This window comes from Chelonia mydas, chromosome 1, assembly GCF_015237465.2.
Source record: "Chelonia mydas isolate rCheMyd1 chromosome 1, rCheMyd1.pri.v2, whole genome shotgun sequence".
Classification (NCBI taxonomy): Eukaryota; Metazoa; Chordata; order Testudines; family Cheloniidae; genus Chelonia; species Chelonia mydas.
This window is the reverse complement of record NC_057849.1, coordinates 215,021,114-215,046,367: the sequence shown is the minus strand read 5'-3', so window position 1 is coordinate 215,046,367 and position 25,254 is coordinate 215,021,114. Positions and strand designations below refer to the sequence as shown.

Here is a 25,254-nt window from a genome sequence, read left to right as displayed (position 1 = left end):
TGTGGTGGTAACCAGCATTCCAGGGTTCCATGTGTGGTGAAGGGAAAGGGGCTTGAAGAGGCTTTATGTTGGGGGTTAGACTTTGATTTCCTTCTCTAAATCCTTCCAACTTCTGAATTGCTTATGAGCATTGAACAGACTTCAAATGTGGGAGGCAGTTTTTAAATCAGCTGGTAACTTGTTCAAGGAGCGTAGAATAGAAATAACAGGGGTCCTGCATGTGGTGCATTCACAGAGCCGTGTGAGGAGCCAGGACTGGAACAGCAGAAGGTTTCTACAGCTGTTGAGTGAGTGGCACGGGCACAACTGTGGAGAGAGGCTCCAGGACTTGGAATAGTAGTGGAATTAAGGGGAAATTTCTAAATAAGCTTAAGAGACTACATCTCAGTTCAGTGAATCTTAATATCTTTTTCTTTCTACTTCGCGTTGCCAATAGTCAGGTTTCAGTTTAATCAAGGCATTAAGTACCAAACTGGACCTAAATTCTACAACTGGATTTCTGATTTTGTGACTTCGGTGCAGATTCAAATAACTGAATAAGAACCTCATTTTGTAATTTAAATATTAAGTGTTAAATCAGTTTATCTTAATGTTAAATCAGTAGATTATCAAATGAAGACAGGTGTAAGCCGATGTGTTTCCGCACAGGGGATTGCACCAATTTAACTAAATTAACTTTAAAAACTGATTTTAGTTAGTGATGAAAGTTTCTGATGTAGCCAGAGCCTTAGACTCTGGAGCATGATTATGCAGTAAAGGGTGAATTTCATATCTGTGGAATATGTGGGACCCAGGATTTAACTTGACACTACGTGGTATTCTGCTGATTAGATCTACTAAATATAATCAATTAGATAGCTTACAGCTATCAAATTTCTTCTCCTTCCCCAATCTGGGCTTGCATAAACCTCTGTTTATAAGGGGTACTTTAAAGCACACTTAATCCAGTGTCTCTGTGCAGTGTCGTTTCAGTGGCATGAATTCTTAGATGAAAAGCTTCCCACCAAATACTTTGAAGTTAAATACAGAACAGCAGATAGCAAATGATATTTTAGAAAACAGTGGCTTACATGTTATATATGGTGAATGAATTTAACCACTCACACTTAAGGCCATTAGCAGTGCAACTTGCATCAGTGCAAATGGGCACATAGTTTTTTATCAAAATGCCACACATCTCTGGTACCACATAATCCCACTGAAATGGGCAGTTTCCTACCATCTTCCAAGTCCTTGGTTTTTTCATCCCCATTTTGGGAGCACAGTAGCTAGGAGAGTGGGGAAGTAGGGGATAAGCAGCAGCATGAGGAGAATGAGCTTAAGTGCGGACCGGGACTGAGCAGGTGGTACCAGTACCATCTTAAATCCTTCCGAAGCAGTGCTCCATTACTGCTGGCTTTAGCAGCTCCATGTTACGCAGGAGTCTTTTGCTACACAGACCCTAAGCCCTGAAGGAGCAGAGCCTGCTGAGGCAGTACCCCCAACACAGTACTTCATCTCCTCTTCCTTCTGCTTTTTTTTTCCCATTTCCTCGTTAAATGAGGCAGTTTATCAAGGGATTTTGTAATGCAGTAATGTTGCAGCATAATTCAGTGAAGCTCTGCCACATAAATTGGTGGTGCCTTACTGCAAAATGTAAATCTAATGTGCCATATAATACAAGAGGTGTCAACAGAAGAGGAGAGCAATTAAGAGATAAGGCTGATGAAGGAAAGGAAATGAACTACAGAGTAGTGGAGACTGTTCCAGAAGTGCCTTTCACAGACACTGGGGAGATTACGTGGAGGGATGGGAAGTCTCTGTGAGGTGAGCTGAGGAAACAAAGTGAGGAGTAAAAAGAACAAATCAGAGATTGGCTGAAGTAAGTCTTCAGAATAGTTTGCTGGTAAGGGGCATTGAATTTCTAAAGAAACAAGCTGGCCCTCTTTCACCAACTGTCAGTATGCCCCACGTTATTTTTAGTGGAATAAGCTGCTGAAGTTGTCTCATTTTATCAGCTCCATCAGTGTCATTCACAGCTACATTTCTCTCTAAACCCTTATGTTCCATTGGACGTCTGTCACCCCACTACTGGGATGTTGTGGGTACAGGGGTGCTGTTTTCCTCATGTATTATTATTATGATTTTACAGCAGTGGACTAATGCCATACTTCCTACAGTGCATCTGGGTAGAGTTCTAAATTAACTTTCTTTTTATACCTTGAAGTTCCAGCTTTCTGCTTGAAATGGGGAGAGGTTGTGCTGTTGGTTGCATGTGTGCTTCTCTCTGTGGTTTGTCTCTCCTCTCCTGTCTTACCAGGCACCTGTCCCAAAAGGGGTGGGAGTTATAAGGCCCAGTTTCTCTATTAAAGAGCTTTTTTTGGCTGACTTACCACCCTGACTGTCTCAGTACTTGGTACATTCAGCAGCACTGAGGCAGTTGAGTACTGATCTACACAGGAGAATGTGTAAAGGGATATAAAATATATCCAGCTCATGAGGATAGGCAGTTTTTTTGGAGATTCTTCATGTGCTGTATCTATAACACAAGACAAGTCTAGTGGCTCTTGCCCTTGTTCCCAGTTCCCACTCTCAATGTTTTCTCTTGGAACAGGCAAAGCTGTATTCCTGGCACGAGATAAGCACCATTTGGCAGACCTGAGCCATTTAATTCGTCATGAGGCCCCTTACCTGTTCCAGAAATATGTCAAGGAGTCCCATGGCAAGGATGTTCGTGTCATCGTGGTAGGCGGCCGCGTGGTGGGGACCATGCTGCGCTGCTCAACAGATGGGAGGATGCAGAGCAACTGCTCACTTGGTAGGAATGGCATTGTTTGTGGTCTTGATTGGAATTTGTGGAGCCCAATGGGAGATGAGTGGCAACCCCAATTTAAATGAGAAGTTGCACATTTTATTTTTTATTTATTGATGTTTATTACAGTAATGTCTAGGGGCCACCTGAGGACAGGATCCCATTGTGCTCGGAACTGTACAAACATAGAATAAGACAGTCCCTGCGACAAAGAGCTTATAGTCTAAATAGATAAGACAATGTGGGAGAAAAAGATAGGACACATAAGCAGTGTGAATGATGCAATGGTGGCAAATGTCATATTAGTGCCATGGTATTTTTGGTCTTTCAGTGGGGTTATATTAGAAGGGGATAAGCTAGATCAGGGGTTCTCAAACTTCATTGCACCGTGACCCCCTTCTGACGACAAAAATTACTATAGGACCCAAGGAGAGGAGACCAAAGCCTGAGCCTGCCCAAGTCCCGCCATCCCGGGAGGGGAGGAGAGGCAAAGCTGAAGCTCCACCTCCACCTTCCCAGGCCAGGGGGCATCAAAGCCGAAGCCCAAGGGCTTCAGACCCAGGCAGGGGGCCTGTAACCTGAGTCCTGGGCCCCAGCAAGTCTAAACCAGCCCTGGCAACCCCAATAAAATGGGTTTGCGCCCCACAGTTTGAGAACTGCTGAACTAGGTGGAAAGACACAGGAAAGAAGGGGATGGGAGGGGTTGGAGCAAACCAATCAGCACAGGGGAGAGAATGTTCAGAGTGAAAACTGGAGAGAGCTGTCTGACATAAGTGTCTGTCAGCCCCTGCTTAAAGTGTTTTCTGCAGGTGCTGGACCAGCTTCAGTCTCTGGCTGGCTTCTCCATGCAATTTCTTTCCCAAAGACACATGGCTCTTAGTGTCCTCAAAGTTGGTGGGGGGGAAGGGGTCCTCCCCTGCATAGTTCTGGGTCTGGGGAGCGCTGTGGGGGGAGAGTTGGCCCTGGCTGGGCCCCATTTTTACCACCTCCTTCACACGTAGTACAGCTTCAAATCTTATGGGAGATCAAAAATGTTTGAATAATTGGGGAATTTTCAGTGTAACAGATACTAGGGGACATGACTCATTTTGAGAGATGACTTGAGGAAAGGTGTTTCAGATAGCATACTCTATAGCTTAATTCTTCCTAAGATGCTGAGCATCCACGGTTCTCATTAAAGCCAGTGGGAGCTTTGAACATCAGGCCATTAGTGCGTATGGCACACTAAAGCAAAGATCCCAAAGAGCTTGGCAAAACACGTGCGCATACATGTCTGAAATCTAGATATACCTCTGAACACTTAAACACCCACCACTGAAATACAGCCATTCTGGGGCAGCTGTTTTAACATTAAACAGCAGTGCTGTATAATATTTTAGTACAGGAAATGAATATATATACAATTGAATCTGCAAGGGGAATTGTAGGGAATCAAAAGAACTGCTATCCAAGCTAGAATTCAACCTGGACACTGGAGTTAAGAAATCTGCAAAAGATTTTTAATATATGGGGTCAGCAGTACTCCCTTTTGTTTTTTTGTGTGGGGTGGAGAAGATTGCTTTATACTGAGTAAAGGTGGCCTTAAAAGGTTTTTGTTAAATGTTATTTTACTTTTGACCTTAGCAATATTTGGAATACTATGTCTGGTCCTCCCTGGTCTTGTTCAAAGGCTTCTTAAGAGTGCTTAGAGATGTGTATTGGGAGCCCACACTTTGGCTTAAAGGGCGGGGTGCTAAATCTTCAACAAAGATGCTCTTTCTTTCAAATATTCATTAGGCATTTGAATTAAGTAAGGCATTGTTTGCACTACAGTGGCACAGCTACAGCGCTGCAGTTGTGCTTTTTGTGGTGTCATAGGGCATGGCTACACTTGCAGATGTAGAGCGCTTTGAGGTAAACCCGCCTTCAGAGAGCGCAGTAGGGAAAGCGCGGCAGTCTGTCCACACTGACAGCTGCAAGCGCACTGGTGTGGCCACATTTGCAGCACTTGCAGCGGCATTGGGAGCGGTGCATTATGGGCAGCCACCCCACAGAGCCCCTCTTCCCATTCTGGCGCTGTGGCTTGTGGGAAGGGGGCGGGGCATTCTGGGTCCTGTCCCAATGCCCTGTGATGCATCGGTTCGCATCCCAGCAATCCCTGTGCCTCAGTCCACATCTGGCGCCATCTTTCAACGTTTTTTGTACTGCGCACTTTGTCTTCCCTTTCGGTCTGCGGAAATGGAGCCTGAACTGCTGAGGAGTATGCTGATGAGTCTCGCCAGCACATCACATTTGGCAGCGTAGTTATTCCTTATGATCCAAAGTGACAGTGAGGGCTCCGACGATATCGACTCTTGTAACGCATATGACATGAGTGTGCTTGTGGCATTCATGGACATGTTCACCACCGTGGAATGCCACTTTGGGGCTCGGGAAACAAGCACTGAGTGGTGGGATCACATCTTCATGCAAGTCTGGGGTGACGAGCAGTGGCTGCAGAACTTTCAGATGAGAAAAGCCACTTTCATGGGACTGTGTGAGGAGCTCGCCCCCACCCTGCTGCGCAAGAACACAAGATTGAGAAGTGGGTGGCTGCCGGTGGAGAAGTGGGTGGCTATTGCAATCTGGAAGCTGGCAACTCCAGACAGCTACCAATCGGTCGCTAACCAGTTTGGAGTGGGAAAGTCAACCGTTTAAATCGTGTTGATGCAAGTTTGCAGGGCCATTAATCACATCCTGCTCAGAAGAACCTTGACTCTGGGTAACGTGCATGACATTGTGGATGACTTTGCACAAATGGGTTTTCCTAACTGAGGAGGAGCGATAGATGGCACACACATTCCAATTCTAGCACCAACCCACCTAGTCTCAGGGTACGTTAATCAGAAGGGTTATTTCTCTGTGGTTCTCCAGGCGCTTGTGGATCACCGTGGGCGTTTCATTGACATTAACGCAGGCTGGCCCGGAAAGGTGCATGATGCACGTATCTTTCCGAACACTGGCCTGTTCAGGAAGCTGCAAGCCAGAACCTTTTTCCCAGACCAGAAGATCACCATAGGGGAAGTGGAAATGCCCATTGTGATCCTTGGAGACCCCGCTTACTCTTTAATGCCATGGCACTTGAAACCCTACACAGGGAGCCTTGACAGCAGCAAGGAGCGGTTCAACAACAGTCTGAGCCGGTGCAGAACGACTGTGGAGTGTGCTTTTGGCCGTTTAAAGGGCCGCTAGTGCTGTCTGTATGGGAAGCTGGACCTGGCCGATGGCAGCATCCCCGTGGTTGTATCCGCGTGCTGTACCCTCCATAACATTTGTGAAGGGAAGGGTGAAAGCTTCACTCAGGCATGGAACTCGGAGGTTCAACACCTGGAGGCTGAATTTGAACAGCCAGAGATCAGGGTTATTAGAGGGGCCCACCGTGGGGCTGCAAGGATTAGGGATGCCTTGAGGGAGCAATTTGAGGCTGAAAGCCACCGGTAATGTCTGGTGCCCTGCACGGGAGCGAAGTGCAGTGGTTCCAATGTTAGTAGGACTCTGTGTCTGCTATGCTGACTTGCAGTGCCTGTTTCTTTCCTGGGCTAAGGTATCTTTTACTTTATGCAATAATAAAAAATGTTTTCAAATCCAAAAAATCCATTTATTGAAAAGAAACACAACTGCTTGGGAAACAGAAGGGGCAAGGGGGTGGAGTGGGGAACGGTACAATCGCAGATTTGCGTATGTCCTGTTACATTACTCGGCCTTCCTGTCTGGAGTCTGTGCAATGAGTACTGCACTTCAGGATGGCTATACTGCATGGTGGTGGGGGTTGAGTGCAGTGGATAAGGGTCGTAGTTTTCAGGGCTAGGTGGTGAAGCTACAGGTGTTGGAGGCAGCTGGTGGCGGTAAGAATCCAGATGTTGGGGAAAGTGGGTTGGAGGTGGCATGGGGGCACAAGGGAAAGAGTTTTGGGACAAGGGCTGCAGGGAGGGCGGGCGCAATAGTGCTCCTCCTGCATGGCTATGAGCGCCTGGATCAAGTCCCCTTGACGCCCCATTATGCTTATCAGCCGATCCGTGCTCTGCTGCCGGAGCACCGTGCTTTTGTGCCGGTGCTCCTCATTCTGCTGGCGGATCCTCCTTTCACTGTCCCGCCACTCCTGCACTTTTTGATTTTCATTATTTGAATGCTGCATTACTTCATGCAACATGTCTTCCTTGCTTCCACGTGGCCTCTTTCTGATTCTTTGGAGTCTTTCAGCCGGAGATAACATGGACGGCTGAGATCTCAAGGTTGCATTTGTAAAGGCAAAATGCAACACTTAACGGAGGCAGCATTGTTCACACCAGACAGAGCAATGATTCCCCCATATTTAAGAGCAAGCACAGTCTACACAATAGCATAATTTGCCTGTCCCAAAGCAAGCGCACATAACTCCCGGGAGCCCCAAAATGGTGAGTAAGCACAGGGTCAGGTGTGACTGATTGTTTCACGGCTGTACTGTCCTCTGGGTTTCTGTGCCTTGGGGAGAGCCAACAGCGGCAGGGGCCCCTATACTGAACACTGTGCCCACATTTTCCACAGGAGTTCATCTTGGAAGATACCTCACTGCTGAGGGTGACCTGGGAAGCAAGGGAGGGTCTTCTACTGCAATGCGGCTTCCGCCCTGGCCCATATGCAGCTTGCCTGTGTGCAGCAATGATCCCCTCGCCCCTCACGGCACAGTGGCACGGACAAGTTAGCATTACTGGGACAAGGACCACAGTGGCTCTCCCGAGAAACCTGCACAAGCACATTGCCCAAGTTCTGGACGAGATCTTTGAATAAATCACTGAGGCCAATTACCGTGTTGTGAGAGAGCACATCAATGCCCTATTCTGCATCTAGGCATCAATGCAGCCATAGCCCTCCTTGCCCCAAGAGCCCACACCGAATAATTTCTTTCCCAAAATAAAAGCCACTTACCGGGAGCCTCCTCTGGTGTTTGTCCTTCCCCAAGCACTGGCCACCGTGACTGGCTACCTTAATCCTGGCTTGAGAACAGCTCCTGGCTGCATGCATCTAGGGATTCCGGGGTGTCTTCCTCTGCCTCAGCACCCTCGCTCCTGCTTTGCTGCTCCTTCTCCTCCTCCTGTCTTGTTCCACTGGGCTCTGAAGTGTCAATGGTGGTCCTCGGAATGGAGGTGGGGTCACCCCCAAGTATCGCCTACCACAAAGCCCGCGAGGCAAACAGCCACTCTGGTGCTGCCCCTGCGACCTGCCGTTTCTACTTATAAAGTCATCTGAGAACTTGGGCTGAAGGATGACAGATTCTTCCAGCTTTGGTAGGTCTGGACTTCTCTTGCCAGTTGGACAATGTTGCTAGTCAGCTCTTTGTAGAAACGGCAGGTTGCAGGGGCAGCACCAGAGTGGCTGTTTGCCTCGCGGGCTTTGTGGTAGGCATTCCGCAGCTCCTTCACTTTAATCCTGCACTGCAGTGCGTCCTGGTCATGGTCCCTTTCCATCATGTATCTTGATATCTGCCTGAAGGTACGGCTGGAGCGCAGCTGGGACTGTACAGCTTCGTCCCCCCAAACACTGATGAGGTCCAGCACCTTGCCATTGCTCCATATTGGGGATTGCCTGGCGGGTGGAGGCATGGTCACCTAGAAAGATTCGCTGAGAGCACTCCACGCCTGACTGAGCAAACAGGAAGGGGATTTTCAAAATTCCCAGAGAATTTAAAGGGCGGGTCTGATGGTTGGTCACCTGAGGGCAGGGCAGTAGAGTTCAAAGTGATGACAAGAGTGGTTAGAACAGGCATCGTGGGACACTTTGGGAGGCCGATCAGAGCGCACTAACAGACCAGGGTGTCTCGTGCCGCAGTGCTCCGGGGGGGGCGCACCAAACGTTATTCCACTCACTGAGGTGGAGTACCAGGAGCACTCTAGCCGTGGAGTCAGAGCGCTCTACGTGCCTTGCTAGTGTGGACGGGTAGTGAGCTAGTGCGCCCAGGGCTTCTTTAATGCGCTCTAACTCGCAAGTGTAGCCAAGCCCATAGTGTAGATGGTTCCTATGTCCACAGAATGGGTTAGGTCGTGATAAATATGTAGGACAGGGTGCAAAATTTTTCGCAGCCCTCACTAATGTAGTTAGGTCAATCTAATTTTTAAGAATAGTCTGTCTTAAATGTTAACAAGAAAAACTAAAAATTCATTTTCCTCAACTGCTTAGCTTTCAGGCTTATCTTTTTTGATGTCGTATCACTGATTCTTCAGTTACCATAGTCTTCCAGCATAGCAAAGATCTGAGTAGCTAATAGGAAAGCAAGCAATGCTCTTAGGTGGGGGGCAGAGGGATGACACTGTGTCAGACCACCTTCTAACGGAACAAAGAAGCAAAACAGACACATGGCGTTTTTTTTTAATTTGCAGGTCAGCTTTAACACCCCTACAAATAAAAAATGTGTTGATATACTTCCTGACCAAAAGTGGTCACACCCTTCCCTGCAGCACTCTGGATTTTCCTTGGATGTTTCCCATCCAAGAACTGAGCCATCCCTACCATGCTCAGCAGGTGACATTTGACCAGATCGCAGTCTGAGGGCTGACCCTTATTTTCCCTTTTGCCAGGCGGTGTAGGGATGATGTGCTCACTGAGTGAACAAGGCAAGCAGCTGGCAGTCCAGGTGTCAAACATCCTGGGGATGGACGTGTGTGGCATCGACCTACTGATGAAAGATGATGGCTCGTTCTACGTCTGTGAGGCCAATGCAAATGTAGGTTTCATTGCCTTTGACAAGGCTTGTAATCTAGATGTAGCTGGTATCATAGCGGACTATGCCGCTTCTCTCCTTCCCCCCGGTCGCTTGACGCGGCGTATGTCCTTGCTCTCTGTGGTGTCCACGGCCAGCGAGACTAGCGAGCCAGAGCTGGGCCCTCCAGCTAGTGCCGCTGTCGACAATATGAGTGCTAGCTCCAGCTCTGTCGACAGCGACCCTGAGACCACGGAGAGAGAGTTGCTCACCAAGCTCCCGGGGGCTTTATTCAACATGAACCAGCTATTAGCCAATGAGATCAAACTCCTTGTGGAATGATGCCACGTGTAAATACATGACCAACAAAACTCTTGTAAATTTTTTTAAACCAACTTGCAATGCTGTTTATCAGAGAAGCTCAGGGAGGTGAATGGAGTGGGGAGGGAATTAGTCAAAAGAGTGAGATTAAAAGGTGCATATTCTCTGATTGCTGCTCTTACTTTTTAATCCTCCAGAACATATGATTGGTTTCATTTTTTGGCAGCCAATCTCTAGTCAGTGATACCCAGTTCAAACCCACATGGGGATTTTATTTATGTGCAGCTGTGGTCCCAAGCTTATCACAGAACTTGTGTATTGATGGGGAAATATTACAGCGCAATTCACACTTCTGGTTTTGGAATGCTATCTTGCAATTCTCCAAAAGCATTTGTGAACTAATGCAGCTGTGAACTCTCTCCTGCCTCTTTAAGAGCTTGATCTTGTGAATTGCTTGAGTGCCTTTAGTTTCCAAGAGAGCTGAGGGTGCTTAAGGTCTGATATTTCAAAGGTGCTGAGCAGCTGCAGTTCCCATTTACGTAAGTGGGAGCTGTGAAAGTTCAGCATCTCTTAAAATCAGCCCATTGTGACCTTGCAGGATCTGGCCTTAAGTGATGGGGCAGGGACAGGAAACTTGAGCTTTCAGTACAAACCTGCGACTTCTGCCATCTCAGTATTAACTGGCATGTGTCCACAAAAATGTGTCCATATTTGTTTATAAAGCTTTTGAGGGAGGGATGTTTTTTAAATTTGTGTTTTTTATCATTTTAAATCCTGGGGCAGGTGTGTAGAGGAATCAGTCATGTTCTCATTCATGGCAGAAGTGGCACGTTTTAACTATTTTTGCACGATTGGAGGAGATAAACAGCATTGTAATGTTCGGTGTACAAAATAATGTTTAATCCAATGTGAAAAAGAATTACACTAGTTTAAAACAAATGTGCATTGACTTGTATTTGTTAGTGTTTTAGTCTTTTTGAGAGAGAGATGCTATGTTAATGTTCCATTTTTTTAATACATGCTAGTCCAACACACCCTTCTCTATGCCTGCATCTTTAACAGTGGCCAAAGTGAGAACACCACAAACTATTTAACAAAACACTGACTTGAAGCCTGTAAATCATTGTTTTATTTTTGTCATTTTTTTCCTGGGAAACGTGGTAGGGTGTGGAGGAGGGAAAAGGTTGGTTGAAACCTCAGACATTTAGGATAAAGCTGAAGTTGGTTCGTTACCACTATTACTAGGCTTGTATTTTCCACATTGAAAATGTCTCAACTCTGATGTCAGCTGAGCTCCAAAACATGGATCCAGGGGAAAAATACACAGTTCTTGGCTTTGGGAAACTATGCAGCAGATTTAAAAAAAAAAAAAAAAAAAGGGCTCAGCTAGAATAAAAATATAAAAGGCCACAAGCAATGAATAGATGGATCCTGGACCCTGTGTATGTGTGTGTGCTTTGCTTTATTTCTTTTTGGTTTGGGGCTGTTCAGTTTCTTTTTTTCAGGCTGACTGATTTTCTTTCCTCAGTCCTTCTGGCTGTGCATTTTCTCATTCAATTTGAGCAGTTTTGGGAAACAAAGAACCAAAACAGCAGTGTTGGGTCCATTTTGAAGTCCCCATCTTCCTCCTCCTCACCTCCTGCTTGTTCCTTCCCTCCTTCTGGGTTCATAAAGCACTGGAACTATAGATATAGATATATATAGATAGATATATATATATGCGTCTCTTTTTAGGGGAAAAAAGGTAAAACGTTTGTGACTGAAAGATGGTTTTGTGAAAAGAGGGTTTGGAGGGGTGTTTGTGTGTGTGCAATGCTGCTGTTATCTGGATACTTTAAAGGAGCATGTCCCATGTATCCGCTGAGGCTCTGCGCTTCCTACCCCTGTGGCCCCTCCTCACCTCTCCGCTGCTCTGCTGCTTTACCGTCGCTCGCTCGGATCTTAAACAAACACAACTCATGGACACTACGGAGAGAGACTTCAAGAGGCAATAAACAGAACAGTATTAACCTGCTTTCATGGAGGTTTGATCATGCTTATTTGTACAGTTTTTTTAATTTTAAAAAGGAATGTAATAAAATGAGGGGTTTTTGTAGAATTAAATATTATTATTAAAAACAAGTGGAAGGTTGATTGTTGATGTTAGCTGATGGAGTGATCCAGATGATCCAGCAACAAAAGACGTTTCAACAGTCAAGGTCATCTCTGAGGTTTTATTCCTGAACCTTCAAGTGCACAGATTATAACAAAAGAAAACAAAGGTTTTCCCTTGTATAAAAAATCAGTACACCCCAGTACAGGTTACATCCAACCCAACTTTCTAATTACTGGGTGGGAAAGCTCTGCCTCCTTACAGGCTCTTCTCCCCTCATCTGCTTACTAAGGAGCTGTTTTTTAAATAGTGTTCTGTATTCCCTTTGAGACCCTGATTGAGCCTGCAGTTTCCAGCCCTACTTTAATATACACACTGTGAGCACCTGTGGGGGATATAAGTGAGGGAGGGTGGACAAGTCAGCTCCATGCCAGCTGGAAGTAATCAGCTAGGGCCTCTGCACTACTGTCACAGTTTGCAAAGATAACTTATTGGAAAGGCTGCTAACAGCTGTATGATCTGAGCTGTCTTGAGTCCCCACATTGCTTGAGGGAAAGAGGCTGTGGCTGCAGGGACTTCTTAATGCATCTCGCCTTTAGAATTTCCTACTCTCACTTCAGAGTAATACAGATTTGTGAAGTGGTACACATACTTTTATTCTGAAACACACAAGCAAATGGACAGAAGGGTATTATGTTGTGGCTGGCTCCCTTGTGATGAGATCCTTTTGTGCGATTGGTGCTTCTTTTACAAGATTGGAGAAAAGTCTATGGGTAGTGCTTGTTATGGGGGAGGATCAGGAGTTAAAACTTTACACACATTCATGTAGACAGTAATTCTTGATAATGCTTACGGAAAGCCTTGCTGAGGATTCAAAGCTTTGTCTATTTGAATCAATCTTATAGGTTCCTCCCTGCAACCTACCCATTGTCCCGTGGTCAGTGAGATGTATATAGTGGAGAAGAAAAAATGGGTTTCACATGTATGCCTGTAATACAACTAAAAAAATCAAGCCTGTGCTAACCAAGAGATGTCTCTCATCACATCTAAACACTATACAGCTCAGCACTATGTGCTATGCTCTCTTCAGTTCCACATCCTAAAGAACGCTTTCCATATTCTAGTGCCTTAATAGAGCTAACATTACCTGTCATATTCTGGTTTGGAAGCTTATATTGGAAAGGACACGTAATCAAGATACACCTGAGGATTTTTAAAAAAAGGGCTGATACAGATAATGGTGATGCATGAGTTGTTAATATATCTATATTTTTTTTAAGGGAGGGGAGAGAAACTTGAGCGAGCCAAGCAGAAACTTTTGTTTGCAGAAATAAGTTTTCTTAATTTAAACCTGATGGAATTTGTCATCTTGTTTGTAACAGTGATTTGGGGGGGGGCGGGGTTGTGAATTTTTCTGCTGTGTGATTTGGTTACATGTTTACAATTCTTTGTTTACCATGTTTAATTCTAAATTGTCTGTATGGCTTTGTATATTAAGTATTTTTTTTTAATTTTTTGATGTGTTTTATAAAATCACCCCTCTCTGGAATGCTACAATGCCTCATCTGTAACACGTGATGGAAGAGTGACGCTCTGTATACACATGGACTATTTATTTTTTTGGTGTTCCACCCCCTCCGAGCTATGTGGTCATGCTCTGATGGCTTTTCCCCTCCTGCTTCACATTTGCAGTCTTTCATGTGTGATATCTGCCCAGGAAACGCCTCTGGAACTACTGTTTATGTTGGCCAAAAAAAAAAAAAGAGGACATTTCTTCAAATGTTGCACTGGACTTTTAAATCCCACATGTGATATCAATAACTCTTTCTAAATCTCCTCTCTTCTTCCTCAAATGCAAAAAGCCCTAGTTGGTTAAATATGTAAGGGGCCTCACGGGCTTAGAGAGACTTTGTGAAAGCAACCCGTGTGTACAATATCTTTCTCATGGCTCGCTCTTTTTGAGAAGGTTTATGGGCTTTATGGCTGGTGTGAGACACACGACCCACTCCTGTTCTCTCTATGGAATTGTAGGTGCTCAGACAGGTAACCTCTGCTGCTACTGTTTTTTTTCTTCATTTTTAATTTTTCACTATTCTAGGAATTCCTTTAAAATGTTAACACGTTGCAGGATTTATAACCAAGTGTTTGCTGCCTTTTCCGTTTGTTTTGTTTTGTTTTTTTCTTTTACGTCTCTCTTGACCTTGGAGAGTGTTCCGATGGCGGATCTTAGCCCACTGTTGGTAATCTCCAAACCCCTTGTGTTCCAATTTTCAGTTGAAATGTTTGGGTTTTTTTCATTTGTTTAAACCAACGTCAGAAAGTGAAGCGTGGGTTTTGGGTGGGCATTGTAATTTTGTTTAACTGAAATTGTTCTATTTTGTGTGTATTATTTTTTTCTTTTAAAAAAGACGTGTTCTAACAGTTCGCACTTTCTTACTGTTCTTTGCAAAACTTTTCAGGAGCCAAAAAAGTCAAACAATCCAGAGAAAAACTTCCCTTCTCCCCTTTCTGATGGCAAGAGTGAGAGCTTATGAAAAGTCCTTGAGAATGTTCCTTCCTAAACTTTTCTCCCCAGTAATGCAAGCTGGTAAAACAGTAAACGCAGCAGTTTGGTGGCATCCAAAACCGACCTGTTGGCAGGTAAATTCACTCTTTCCGTTCTTTTTCTTTTCTTTTTCTTTTTTAACCCTCACGTGTTTGCCTTTCTTCCTTCCCATTTTCCACCATCCACCCACTAGTTTGATGAAGCTTCTCAAAGGATGTCCTCAGTAATGAGGCTTAGAGAGCAAATCCTACTTTCCTTCTTTTCCCCACCCCAACTTGTACAAGATAGATTTTAAGAAATTTTTCAGGGTTTCTCCCTTAATGTGCTCAAGTGAGCCACTGTGAGGGTGGGTTAAATACCACTGCTGTGGCAGAATGATTGGAGGAATGATGTCTAACTGCACAAATTTGACCATCCTCTGTGTATCTCTCTACTTTTTCCTTCCAATATGCTATTCTGGCTTAAGTTTTCACAGGGTTATGGTGCTTCCCAGGTGCACGGTGAGCACAAAGTTTAACAGCATCAATTAGGAGTTGAAAGGTATGGAAAACTAGTATTAAAAAGGTTGGATTAGGGTTAAAATTTTGCAGATATGGGGGACATGGCAAATGGGAGAATACCTCTGCTAAATAGAACCACATCTGGGCTGACTGTATCTGTTTTGGGCATTTTTAATGATCCCCCTAACTATAATATCCAAGGATCAATAAATAATTTGCCCTTCTGTGGTACGTCACATCCACTGATCTCAATGCACCTTGCAGATGTTGACAGTGTAGCCTCCCAAATCCCTTGTGGGGTAGGAGATTCCGTGTTCTACAGGTGTAAGCAAAGAGGTGAAGTGGGTATCAGAGGGAGTTTCTAAGCAGGGCGAGTATGACACTTCAGGCTGGCTTACAAGTGCTCCCTCGTATAATTTATTTCTAGGTACTCTTGCCCTTCTTTTGAAGACCTTTTGTATATGTGAATAACTCTGATCTTTGTAGGCATTAAAAAAATTCTACTTGTGACCATCTCAATTTGTTTCCTCTGTGCTCTAGAAAAGAACGGTGCTGGTGTATTCAGCTTGCGTGAGCAGCAATACTTAGAACAAAATGTGGGGGGGGGGGGAGGGAGGGAAGTAATTTTAGATGGAGCCAAATTTTGCTCTGTTATGCTAATCTGAAGTATCAGTGAAATGACCAGATTTTCACTGGTATAACAGAGTATAGAATTTGTGCCTTTAATTTCACATGCAAGATAATTGTACAGACCTGTTATACTCACATTTCCAATGCTTTTTCCTTTCAGACACGCCCACTTCTCTCGTCTCACCACTGGGCAGGCCTTTTCCTTTATTTGTGTATATTTTTGTGAATCAGCTGCTGTAAGACACAGTAGGCTTTCAGGCATGTGGCTGGGTGTCTTCTGATTTGGGGAAAGATCTGCAGATTTGTAATACTCTTTAAAGATAGGTCTGAAACCTCCTCCTACCCCCATCACCCTTAAGTTAACCAGATCTGAACTTGCCTCTAGACTTTGCAGCTCAGACCCACAGTTAACATATTTCTTCAAAGTTTTCTTGGTGGTAGAAAACATTAAGCCCTATAGTGTTTATAAACAGTCTTTGGTGGGAAGCATAGAAAAGAAAAGCTGTTTCAGTCCACTGAAGCTGATGTCTCAATCCTCTACTCTCCCTCCCCTCCCTTGTTGCTGGAATGGCTTTCAAAGCCTGATACTAATCTTGCTTGTGTCCAGTACTTTGCAAAGGGTGTTGGGTGAAGGGAGGATGTTGGAGAAACTTGAATAAGTCTTGGCAACTTAGACAAAGGGATCCCTATTGTGTAATTATGTGAGTGCTGAACAAGAACTTCTTCTATATGCCCTTCTGCTGCAACAGAATAATAAAACTGGTAGGTGGCAGTAGCAGAAGAAGGAACTAATGTGGCTGGGACCTGCGAAACCTACAATTCAAGGAGAGATGGATTGCAAAATGTTAACTGAAGTAAGGGGGACAGAGGAGAGAGGCAGAGTGCTTGAACTGTCACTTTGAATGGTGAGTGTGGTTTTACTCAATTCTTACCCATCATAGGAATTGTCATAGTAGAATGGACACCTTGGCCCTTCTCGACTAGTGTCGTCTGACATTCAGCATCCCACTTCCAGCTGCCTCTGACATGGGCTAACACTTAGATATCTCAGAGGGAGACATAAGCCCCCATAATACTACTTGTTGTCAAATGTGGAGAAAATTTCTTCCTGACCCCCAGCCAATGATCAGCCCTGAAGCCACAAGACTCATAGCCAATATGCTTAGCTACTCTGTGTGCTATTCACTTTATATATATTCCTTTCTGGAATCTTTCTGTGTATTAATCTATAATAATAAACGCCACTTGATAAATATATTTAGCATTTCCTCCCCCAAGATACTTTCCTGTGTACGTTAAAATCAGTCACCTCTTTAATCTCAAGTGCTCTCATCGTAGTATTCTGACAGATTTTCATCCATTTACTGTATGTGGGGAGCATTAACTACATATTGTGTAGCATGCAACCAGCTGTATATCTTAGTTTTATTGTCCAAGTCAGTGCCACCTGGGATGCCACAGTTGTCACTTTGCTGCACACCATGGCCACTCAAAATTTCACAGCAACAGCAGAGATCCTCCTTCAGTAAATGCACAGGGCTCAGCTGCTTGAACTGAAGGACATGCCATTAGCAGGATAGAGGTTGACACAGTTAAGTCATTCTGATTCCAGCCAGTAGAGAGCAGTGGTGAGTGTACTAGTCAGTTAAGCACATTATTTCCTTAGAAAAAAACATTTTTCAAAATCTTAATGTGAGTAGACATATTTTCCATGATACTTTATTATTAATAATAATAATAAATAAGAAGAAGCAGTTGTCTCCTTGGGACTTATACTGTCCCCATTACCATTGTACTGGTGCATGTGAATATAAAGTGAAACTAACTCATCAGGTTCAGTGTTGTTGTAGCCATGTTGGTCCTAGGATATGAGTCCTCTCCTCAAAGGAAACCTGCAAAGCATCTTCAAAAGATGAACCTGGGAAGGTAACTTTGTAACTCTGCTAGACACACAAAAACCATGGACATAACAGAAACACTGATTTTATGACTCATAACAATTTCTAACATACCTTGCTGCCTACTACCTTCCTTTGTCCTATGACTGCAGATGTGTTAATTTCCCACTTCATTTTAAGTGGTCTCCTACAATGCTTGCCAAACCCTTATGTGTAACAGTTTGTCCCACCTTGTATTTAACTTGAACATTCTGGTTACCTTCCCCAGACCTCAGAAAGATCTCCATGTAGCTTGAAAGCTTGTCCCTTCCACCAACAGAAGTTGGTCCAATAAAAGATACTGCCTCACCCACCTTGTCTTGATCTAGTTCAGTAAGTCAAGTTGGTAAGTGAAGTGCAAAAAGCTAAATTGCTTACAATGTGAAATGTGAAAAAGGCTTCAAAATATTTAAAATCAGTGATGGAATTCATTTAAAAAAGAAAACCTGTCTGATTATACTTGTTATATAGAATATCAAAAAGTTTTATATAATAACAGGATACAAGGAATTAATACAGCAACAAAAACAAACCCATGGTAAGCAAAAAGCTATTGAGCTAGGAAGAGGTAAATAGCAGAGGCCATTATAAAATCCACTCTCCATATAACTATGTAAATGTTATGATACTTAGAATACTGTATGTGATAGACACCCTAGAAATACAGTGGAAAGGATATTATGTGGTCTTCATGGAAGACAGAAGCGAAAGATACTTACTGGAAACTACCTATTCATTGGCTATGCAAAGCAAGGTCTAAGGCTATGTCTACATTGCACTTTCGTCAGTAAAAGTTTTGTCACTCAGGTGAGGGAAAAAAACACCCCTGACCAACAAAAGTTTTACTGACGAAAAGCACTGGTGTGGACAGCGCTTTGTTGGTGGGAGATGCTCTCCTGCTGACAAAGCTACTGCCCCTTGTTGGGTGTGGTTTTGTTTTCTCTCCAGGAGAGCGCTCTCCTGCCTACAAAGAGCGGGCACATTGCATGCTTTACAGCGGTAAGGCTTTAGCAGCACAGCTGTGCCGCTGTAAGTTGCGCAATGTAGACCTAGCCTAACACTCAGCCTGATGGCATCCATGTTTCTGTCTGTCTTCCTCCCAGACAGACAGACAAAAGAAATGAGGGGGGGCACACCTTGCCCCTGGCATAGAGGGAGGAGCTGATGAGGGTTACAGGGAGTCCCTGAAATAGAGAGGGTGGTACACAGGTAGTTTATGGGGACTAAAGGGCTACAAGGAGAACCTGGTATGTCCAATACACTCAGCCCTCAGAAGCAACAAAATGTATGACCCTTTAGTTATAATGAACACTTCGTAAATCTACAGCATACCTCACTGTATTTGGCTTCTTAATCAAGTACCTTAGAAGTAACTTGTAAAATGTGCAACCTGCCTTCTAAAATAGCTCTGTTATTAACTGGCAAGACAGACTGTTCTGCTGTTTGTCCCACCAGAATGTCTTAAAGTCCAAAAGAAGGTTCTTGTGGTTATAGCACATTGATATGGCAGAAATGTTACTTGGATGTGATTAAAATGCATACAGTGAATAATACACCGTTGTCCCTTTTTTCTTCAGTAAGACTATCCCCTGTTCACTTTGCACTTAAATATTACGCTTGGTTAAATACTAAGGGCAAAATCCTGTTTTCTTTACTTATCTGAGTAGTCCCATGAAAACCATCTGGAGTACTTACTATGTGGGAAGTAAGCACGATTTGACCCGAGGTCATTGCAGAGGGCACAAGAAACTAAGGTCTAGGTGCAAATTGGAACGGTGTTTTGAGTAGAGAATTGTAAAGAGAGTTCTGGTCAGTGGAGTGATACACAAATGCTGTTCTAGATAGCAGGAGCTGTAGAGAAGAAGGCTCTTGTATTTAGAGTTAAGAAACTGAAATGCCAGAGAGCAGATTGTGATAGTCAAGGCAAGCAGAGTCAAAAGCATAGGTGAATGTTTCAGCAGCAGTGGAGTCAAGACAGTTAAAATGGAACTTTCTCAGCCTTAGCACTCCCCATCTGTCCGTTGAGAGGAAGAAAATAGGAAACATACCCACCCTCCTCCCCTGTGGAAAAGGCTTTTTAGCCTTCACAAGATGGAGGAGAAAAACTGAGTGTTGCAGTGGACCTGGGGATGGGCATGGTGTAGAAACCAGCACAGCTCCTGTCCATGGAGACAGATGGTCATTCTGGTTAAAAATGCTGCTGTGTTTCTCGTGGTAAAATGACAGTTTTTTACCCTGAGCATGAGTGGAACAGGAAAACCAAGGGGCGTGAGGAGGGCAGGTAATAGTCAGTCCCCTAACCAAAAACATTCGTCAGTCTCATAACTAGGGCCCTGCCAAATTCGTGGTCCATTTTGGTCAGTTTCACAGTCATAGGATTTAAAAAATCTTAAATTTCATGATTTCAGATATTTAAATCTGAAATTTCACTGTGTTGTAACTGTAAGGGTCCTGGCTCCAAAGGAGATTGCAGGGAGGGTCGGAAGGTTATTGAAGGGGGGTCGCCGTATTGCCATCCTTATTTCTGTGCTGCTGCTGACGGCGCTGCTGCCTTCAGAGCTGGGCCTGTGGAGAGCAGTGGCTGCTGGCTGGGAGCCCAGGTCTGAAGTCAGTGCCATAGCCAGCAGCAGCAGATAAATAAAGATGGCATGTTATGGTATTACCACCCTTACTTCTGCACCGCTGCTGATGGGGCACTGCCTTCATGGCTGGGCTTCTAGCCAGCAACCGCCGCTCTCCGACCATCCAGCTCTGAAGGCAGGTCAGAAGTAAGGGTGGCAATATCAGACCCGACCTCCCCCGCGCAGCCCCCCCCCCCCCCCCTTTGGGTCAGAACTCCCAGTTTGTGAAACGCTGGTCTCCATGAAATCTGTATAGTATAGGGTAAAAGTACACAAAAGACCAGATTTCATGGTCCATGACACGTTTTTCACAGCCATGATGAATTTGGTAGGGCCCTACTCATAAGGCATCTCCAGCTGATCTTGGTAGTTGAATTGGGGAGGTAGGGGTATAGAATCAGAATCTCACAAAGGCAAGGCTTGAGGTAGCCATTTTAGATGTTCAGCAAAGGTTTCTGAGATGCAAGAAAAGTGGGGATTAAATTAATGTTTTTTTCCATTTTTTGCAAGTCAACGTCTATCCAGTCTGCTTTCCCCACCAGATGCAGCACAGAGCAGAGTGCCCTGTGTTTGCTGCAACCCCCCACTGGTAAAGAGACCCAAGAAGGGAGTGGAATGGCTTGTATTTCTTTTCAGAGAGTCCAAGGGGGGGGGGGGGGGGATGGAAGAGGAGGTGCATTAATGAAAAGGGGAGGGGCTTCAGCCTCCCCCACCCCCCCAGCCCTGCCAGCGTGGATTAGGCTGGGACAAAGAGTGGCATTTACGTTTTGCTGAGGCAGGGCATTGTCAGGGTATTTCTCCATTTTCCTTTTGTTCTCTTCAGAAACCCTCTTTTTCCTCTCCTCTACAGCATGTCAGAAAAAAACGCAGGGGCTGGGTGGGGTGCAGAGAGAGAGAGTGGGGAGTTTCTGATAGCAAATCAAAACTCTCTTTAATTGCATGACAAGAGATGCAAGTGTTGCCAAAGTATATAAGTGACAGAGAGGAACAGTATGGCGGAGGCTCAGTAGATTGAACACTTGCCCAGAAGAGGGCTTCGTAAAAAGATATCAGTGGGTTTCGTCCCCTATGTCTATTTTGTGGTATTGTCCATTTCTGATTTGGTGGCAAGTTGCTGCATAGGAGAGACAGAAATAGCATCACTAGAATATGCAGAGGTTTCTCTTTGCTGTAGCACTGTTCCTAAGAGCAAAGTGCCTGGGGGTGGGAGAGGGATGGTTTTGTCACTTCATTGCCCATTCCCAGGCTCTGGAATTTCTCTCCTGTAGGGAGCAGAGTGGGAAGGGGGAGGGGAACATAGCTGCGTTTTTGGTAAGCAGTAATTTTGCCTGTAAAATATAAGGCAGGTTCCATCCAGTCTGGTTCCAATCATGCACTCATTGATATTGCTGGGAGAGGATCAGACCTGCTGTTTAGTAAGGGAGGAAGAGAAACAGAAGGAGGGGGAAGTTGAAAGTGCTGCCTGCCTTGAATAACTGCATCCTTTGTGGCTGGCTTTTTATAGCTTCCTGGTGTGGTTGTGTATATGTCTTACTAAAAGAATGGCTGGCTGCAGAAAGCCCTCTGCTGTTGAGAGTTGAGATCGGGGAGGGGGGAGGATTAGACTGAACGGGTACCTAGCCAAAACCTACCTACCAGTGAATTTTAGTTATCGGGTTTGACTAGACTACGATTAAAGGTGTTTTTCTTTTTTTAACGTTAGCTAAAATGTTTAAAATGTCTGTCGAGCGAGCAAGTTGTATTTTAACATGTTAGCTGGTTGAGGGGAACTCCCAGGAGGGGTTTTAACACCTATTAAAATACAGCTTTCCTGGTCTACTCTAGAGTTTTAAAATATTTTAGCTAATGTTTTAAAAATACACCTTTTATACTAGTCTAGGCATACCCTTTCAAATACTGTCATTTAGACTCTCTTCTCCTCCCTGTGAATGCTCAGACTCATTCCACAAAGGAAAAGAGGTAGTGGTTGGGTCCAGACTTTACTCAGTCTGCCTGCATATTTATACCATGCTCAGCATGATGGTAAGGGGAGCTCTGTTTTGGGGCGCACTACAAAAATCTTTCTTTGAATTTGCAGAGCACGAATAGTACATAACTGCTACAGAAAATGGCAGCTGCTTTCTGACCTCCAATTATTTTTTTCATGATTTTTTTCTGTGGTCCTGTACCGTTATTTCATTTATAGATACACTGCATTTATGTAGCAATGTTAAATCCTTGGGTTAAACTAGGGCAGTATGAGATGGACCTATATTTTGTGGTTGGGCAGCAAACTAGAATCTAGTTGATAATAGATACTGTTTTATGGTAACATAAAAAGATTTGTATAGTTACTGTTCCGAGGGATTTTTGTTCTGAGTCCATCGTATGAATTCTTTGTATTACATGGTGGAGTCTTTGGAAAATTGTGTGGTAATTTGAGTTTGACAAGGAGAAGGATGCTATTATGGTTAAATTACTTGGACTGGGAGTTAGAAATCCTGGGTTCTATTCCTGCCCTTGCCACAAACTTGCTGCCACCTTGAGGAATTCATTCAATTTCACCACACAGGCTTCCTCCATTGTTCACAAAAGAAGCATGGGGGGAAATTGAGCATACTGACTTCCCTCATGGGGGTGTTGTGAGGCTTAATTCATTAATGCCTGTAAAGCACTTCAATTCTTGGAAGGGAGGAGTTGTAGAAGTGCATATGATTCATATTCTTATTACATAGATAAATAAATAAACAGGAAGTGCTGTGGAGCACAGCTCCATGAGCCCAGAAACCTAAAACTTCAGCAGAGAGAGGGGAGTGGGTAGTACTGGTATATACATGTACTAGCTTCACTTTTCAATGCCTTAATGCAGTTCTGGGGTAGAGGCCAAGATGGTTAGTGATGGCAGGATGGCTTTGGTGGGGGATGGGAAGACAGCTATGGCTCTGTCTATACCTTAAAGACTTCATTGCCATTTTTATAAGAATAGGATTTTCCCCAGTATCCTTGTGCAAAGTTTTTCTTCGTCACCACTTTGGTTTGGAATACTGTGTGTCAGTCAGTCTCTGCTCTCTCCAGGTATTGGCATTTTGCTGCTGTTGTATGTTATGCACACAACTTGCAATATACTCTAGATGCTTTAGGAAGACACTCAAGATGAATTGCTTAAGTTTCTTCAGGGGAGTGAGAACACCATACGACCCCATCCATCTGACAAACACAAGGATGATAGAACCCACACCAGCATTCTAATTACCTTCCCTGCCCATCTGTGGGGCAGCATATGGGAGCAGTAGCTCAACATCACAATCTGTTGTAGGAGGCTTTGTGCCCCTCCCTGAATGCCAGAAATGTTTGTCTTCCATGTGGCAGATTCCAAGGCTTTGTCAGTGGGAGAGCTGGGAAGAGAGAGAGAGGTTGCAGTTTGATTCTGCTAGACATTTTACACACATTTCTCTCCATATGAAATATTTCTGCAGGAATGTAATACTGGTGAAAGGTGCTGGATCAGCAGCCCCAGAGATTGAAATCCTCTATCCACAGGACAGGTAACACACAGGCATCAGTGGTCAAACTTCTCCCTCAGGGCACATAGCCTCTACTGCTCCTCACCCCCTGAGCTGGAGGGACCTTCCTTAAGGTCAAGAGGGGAGTTTTGGTCTCCATGGCCTATTTAGTTCTTGGCATGTCTACTAAGACTGCCAATTGGTGGTGGTGGTTTTTGTGATGCCTGCTTGAATTTCTGATTGTATATTCTGATGGAGACTGATTTTCTGTGGTTTATTTCTCTAGGCATTGTGAAGCGGCAAGAGATCTTTCTTTCCCCTTTATGGGAATACTTTTTTTCACTCCGTTACTCTCGATGATGAAGGGATGAGAGAACAGAACTGCATAAGTTTGGGACGACAGCCAGAGTTTGAGATGAGATGATAGCAGCCACAGTGATGCTGCCTTTGTTACGTGGAAAAACTAAATTAAAGTGTTGTGAATTGTAACTCACAGAAGTTTGAGGTTCTTTTCAGTAGTTGTTTCTCTGTAAACGTATTGTTCTCTTCCTCTGTCTTGTGATTAATTTCTCAAAGTGTCAGCTGACATCAGAAATGTGTTGACCTCACAGCACTGGTACAGTGAAGACAGAAACCTGTCACTAACTCTAAGATATTTTAAAGATACAGGATGGAGAATTTGTATTTCCCCAGCACGTTTCATTCTGAAAGATGCCAAAACGCTTTATGGAGTGGGCATGGGGTAGAGTTGTGATGAATTTACTTTCCCCAATGCTTTAGAAACTAAACATCAGGTCTTCAGTTTTATCAGATCTCCGCTATAAATCCAGATAATAAGACAAGTGACTTAAAAGAAACCAAAAACCAAAACAAAATGTTTATTCCAGCAGAGTTTTAAAGGGAAAATCAATAAAACCATAATACAAAACATATTGTAATGACCTACGGCAGAGTGTGTGCACCAGTCAGAAATACTCAGCTGTGTGTCATAGGTCATGTATTGCTGACACCAAATGGAAATGCTTTAAATGGTTAGATTGTGCTTTTGGAGTAGGAGGGTCTGAGTTTTACCCCAACTGTTGCTATGAAGTTCCAAGGGGCCACAGTGAAATACTTATAACAGTGATGTCCTAGGTAGCCATATACTTATTACAATATCTATTTCATGTGATAGTTAGGAATGTGTGTTAAAAAAGAACCTGAGATGCAGAACATGCATATTCTGGACATTTCACCATGGTAGGGAACTGCAAGATATTAATAAAATACAATATATAAGAAAAGTAAATTTTGACTAATGCTAACTTTATAATTTGCCTTTGGAAAGTTTTAGGTGTGTGTGATATAAAGATTGAAACAAATTTCCAAGAAATCTAAATTGACACAAGTCAATGAACTCTTTCCTCCTGGTAGAAGCCAAGAACTTCAGTTTCACATCCCTCTTTAAGAGCCAGGGCAAAGACTGCAGAAGGCTTTGCAAAGTACTATAAGGATTGACAAAATTCAACATTATACCCCTTTGTTGAGATCTTCTGGACATGCAAAACTAGAGCCAAACTCAAGTGCCATAGCTGATGGCAGCTGTCCTAGGATGTTACGAGACAGAGAGAGGCAGTGTCTGTCCAGGACCTAAAGCACAAAAAG

The 25,254-nt window shown here is 44.1% G+C and overlaps 1 protein-coding gene across 5 annotated transcripts in view; it reads left to right on the top strand.

Annotated features, from left to right (window-relative positions):
- Window positions 1–24,099, top strand: part of RIMKLB (ribosomal modification protein rimK like family member B) — an 82,972-nt gene extending 58,873 nt beyond the window's left edge. The window contains exons 6-11 of one of the 5 annotated variants that reach the window (XR_006283998.1): window positions 2,594–2,797; window positions 9,361–13,938; window positions 14,355–16,475; window positions 17,737–17,853; window positions 23,584–23,652; window positions 23,897–24,099. Coding sequence is in view for 1 of the 5 variants with exons in the window: in XM_043522968.1 (XP_043378903.1) it covers window positions 2,594–2,797; window positions 9,361–9,824 (668 nt within the window). In the remaining 4 variants the exon portion in view is untranslated. The other 4 variants (XR_006283992.1, XR_006284024.1, XR_006284007.1 and 1 more) reach the window with 4 other exon arrangements.
- Window positions 24,100–25,254: the final 1,155 nt, after the last annotated feature.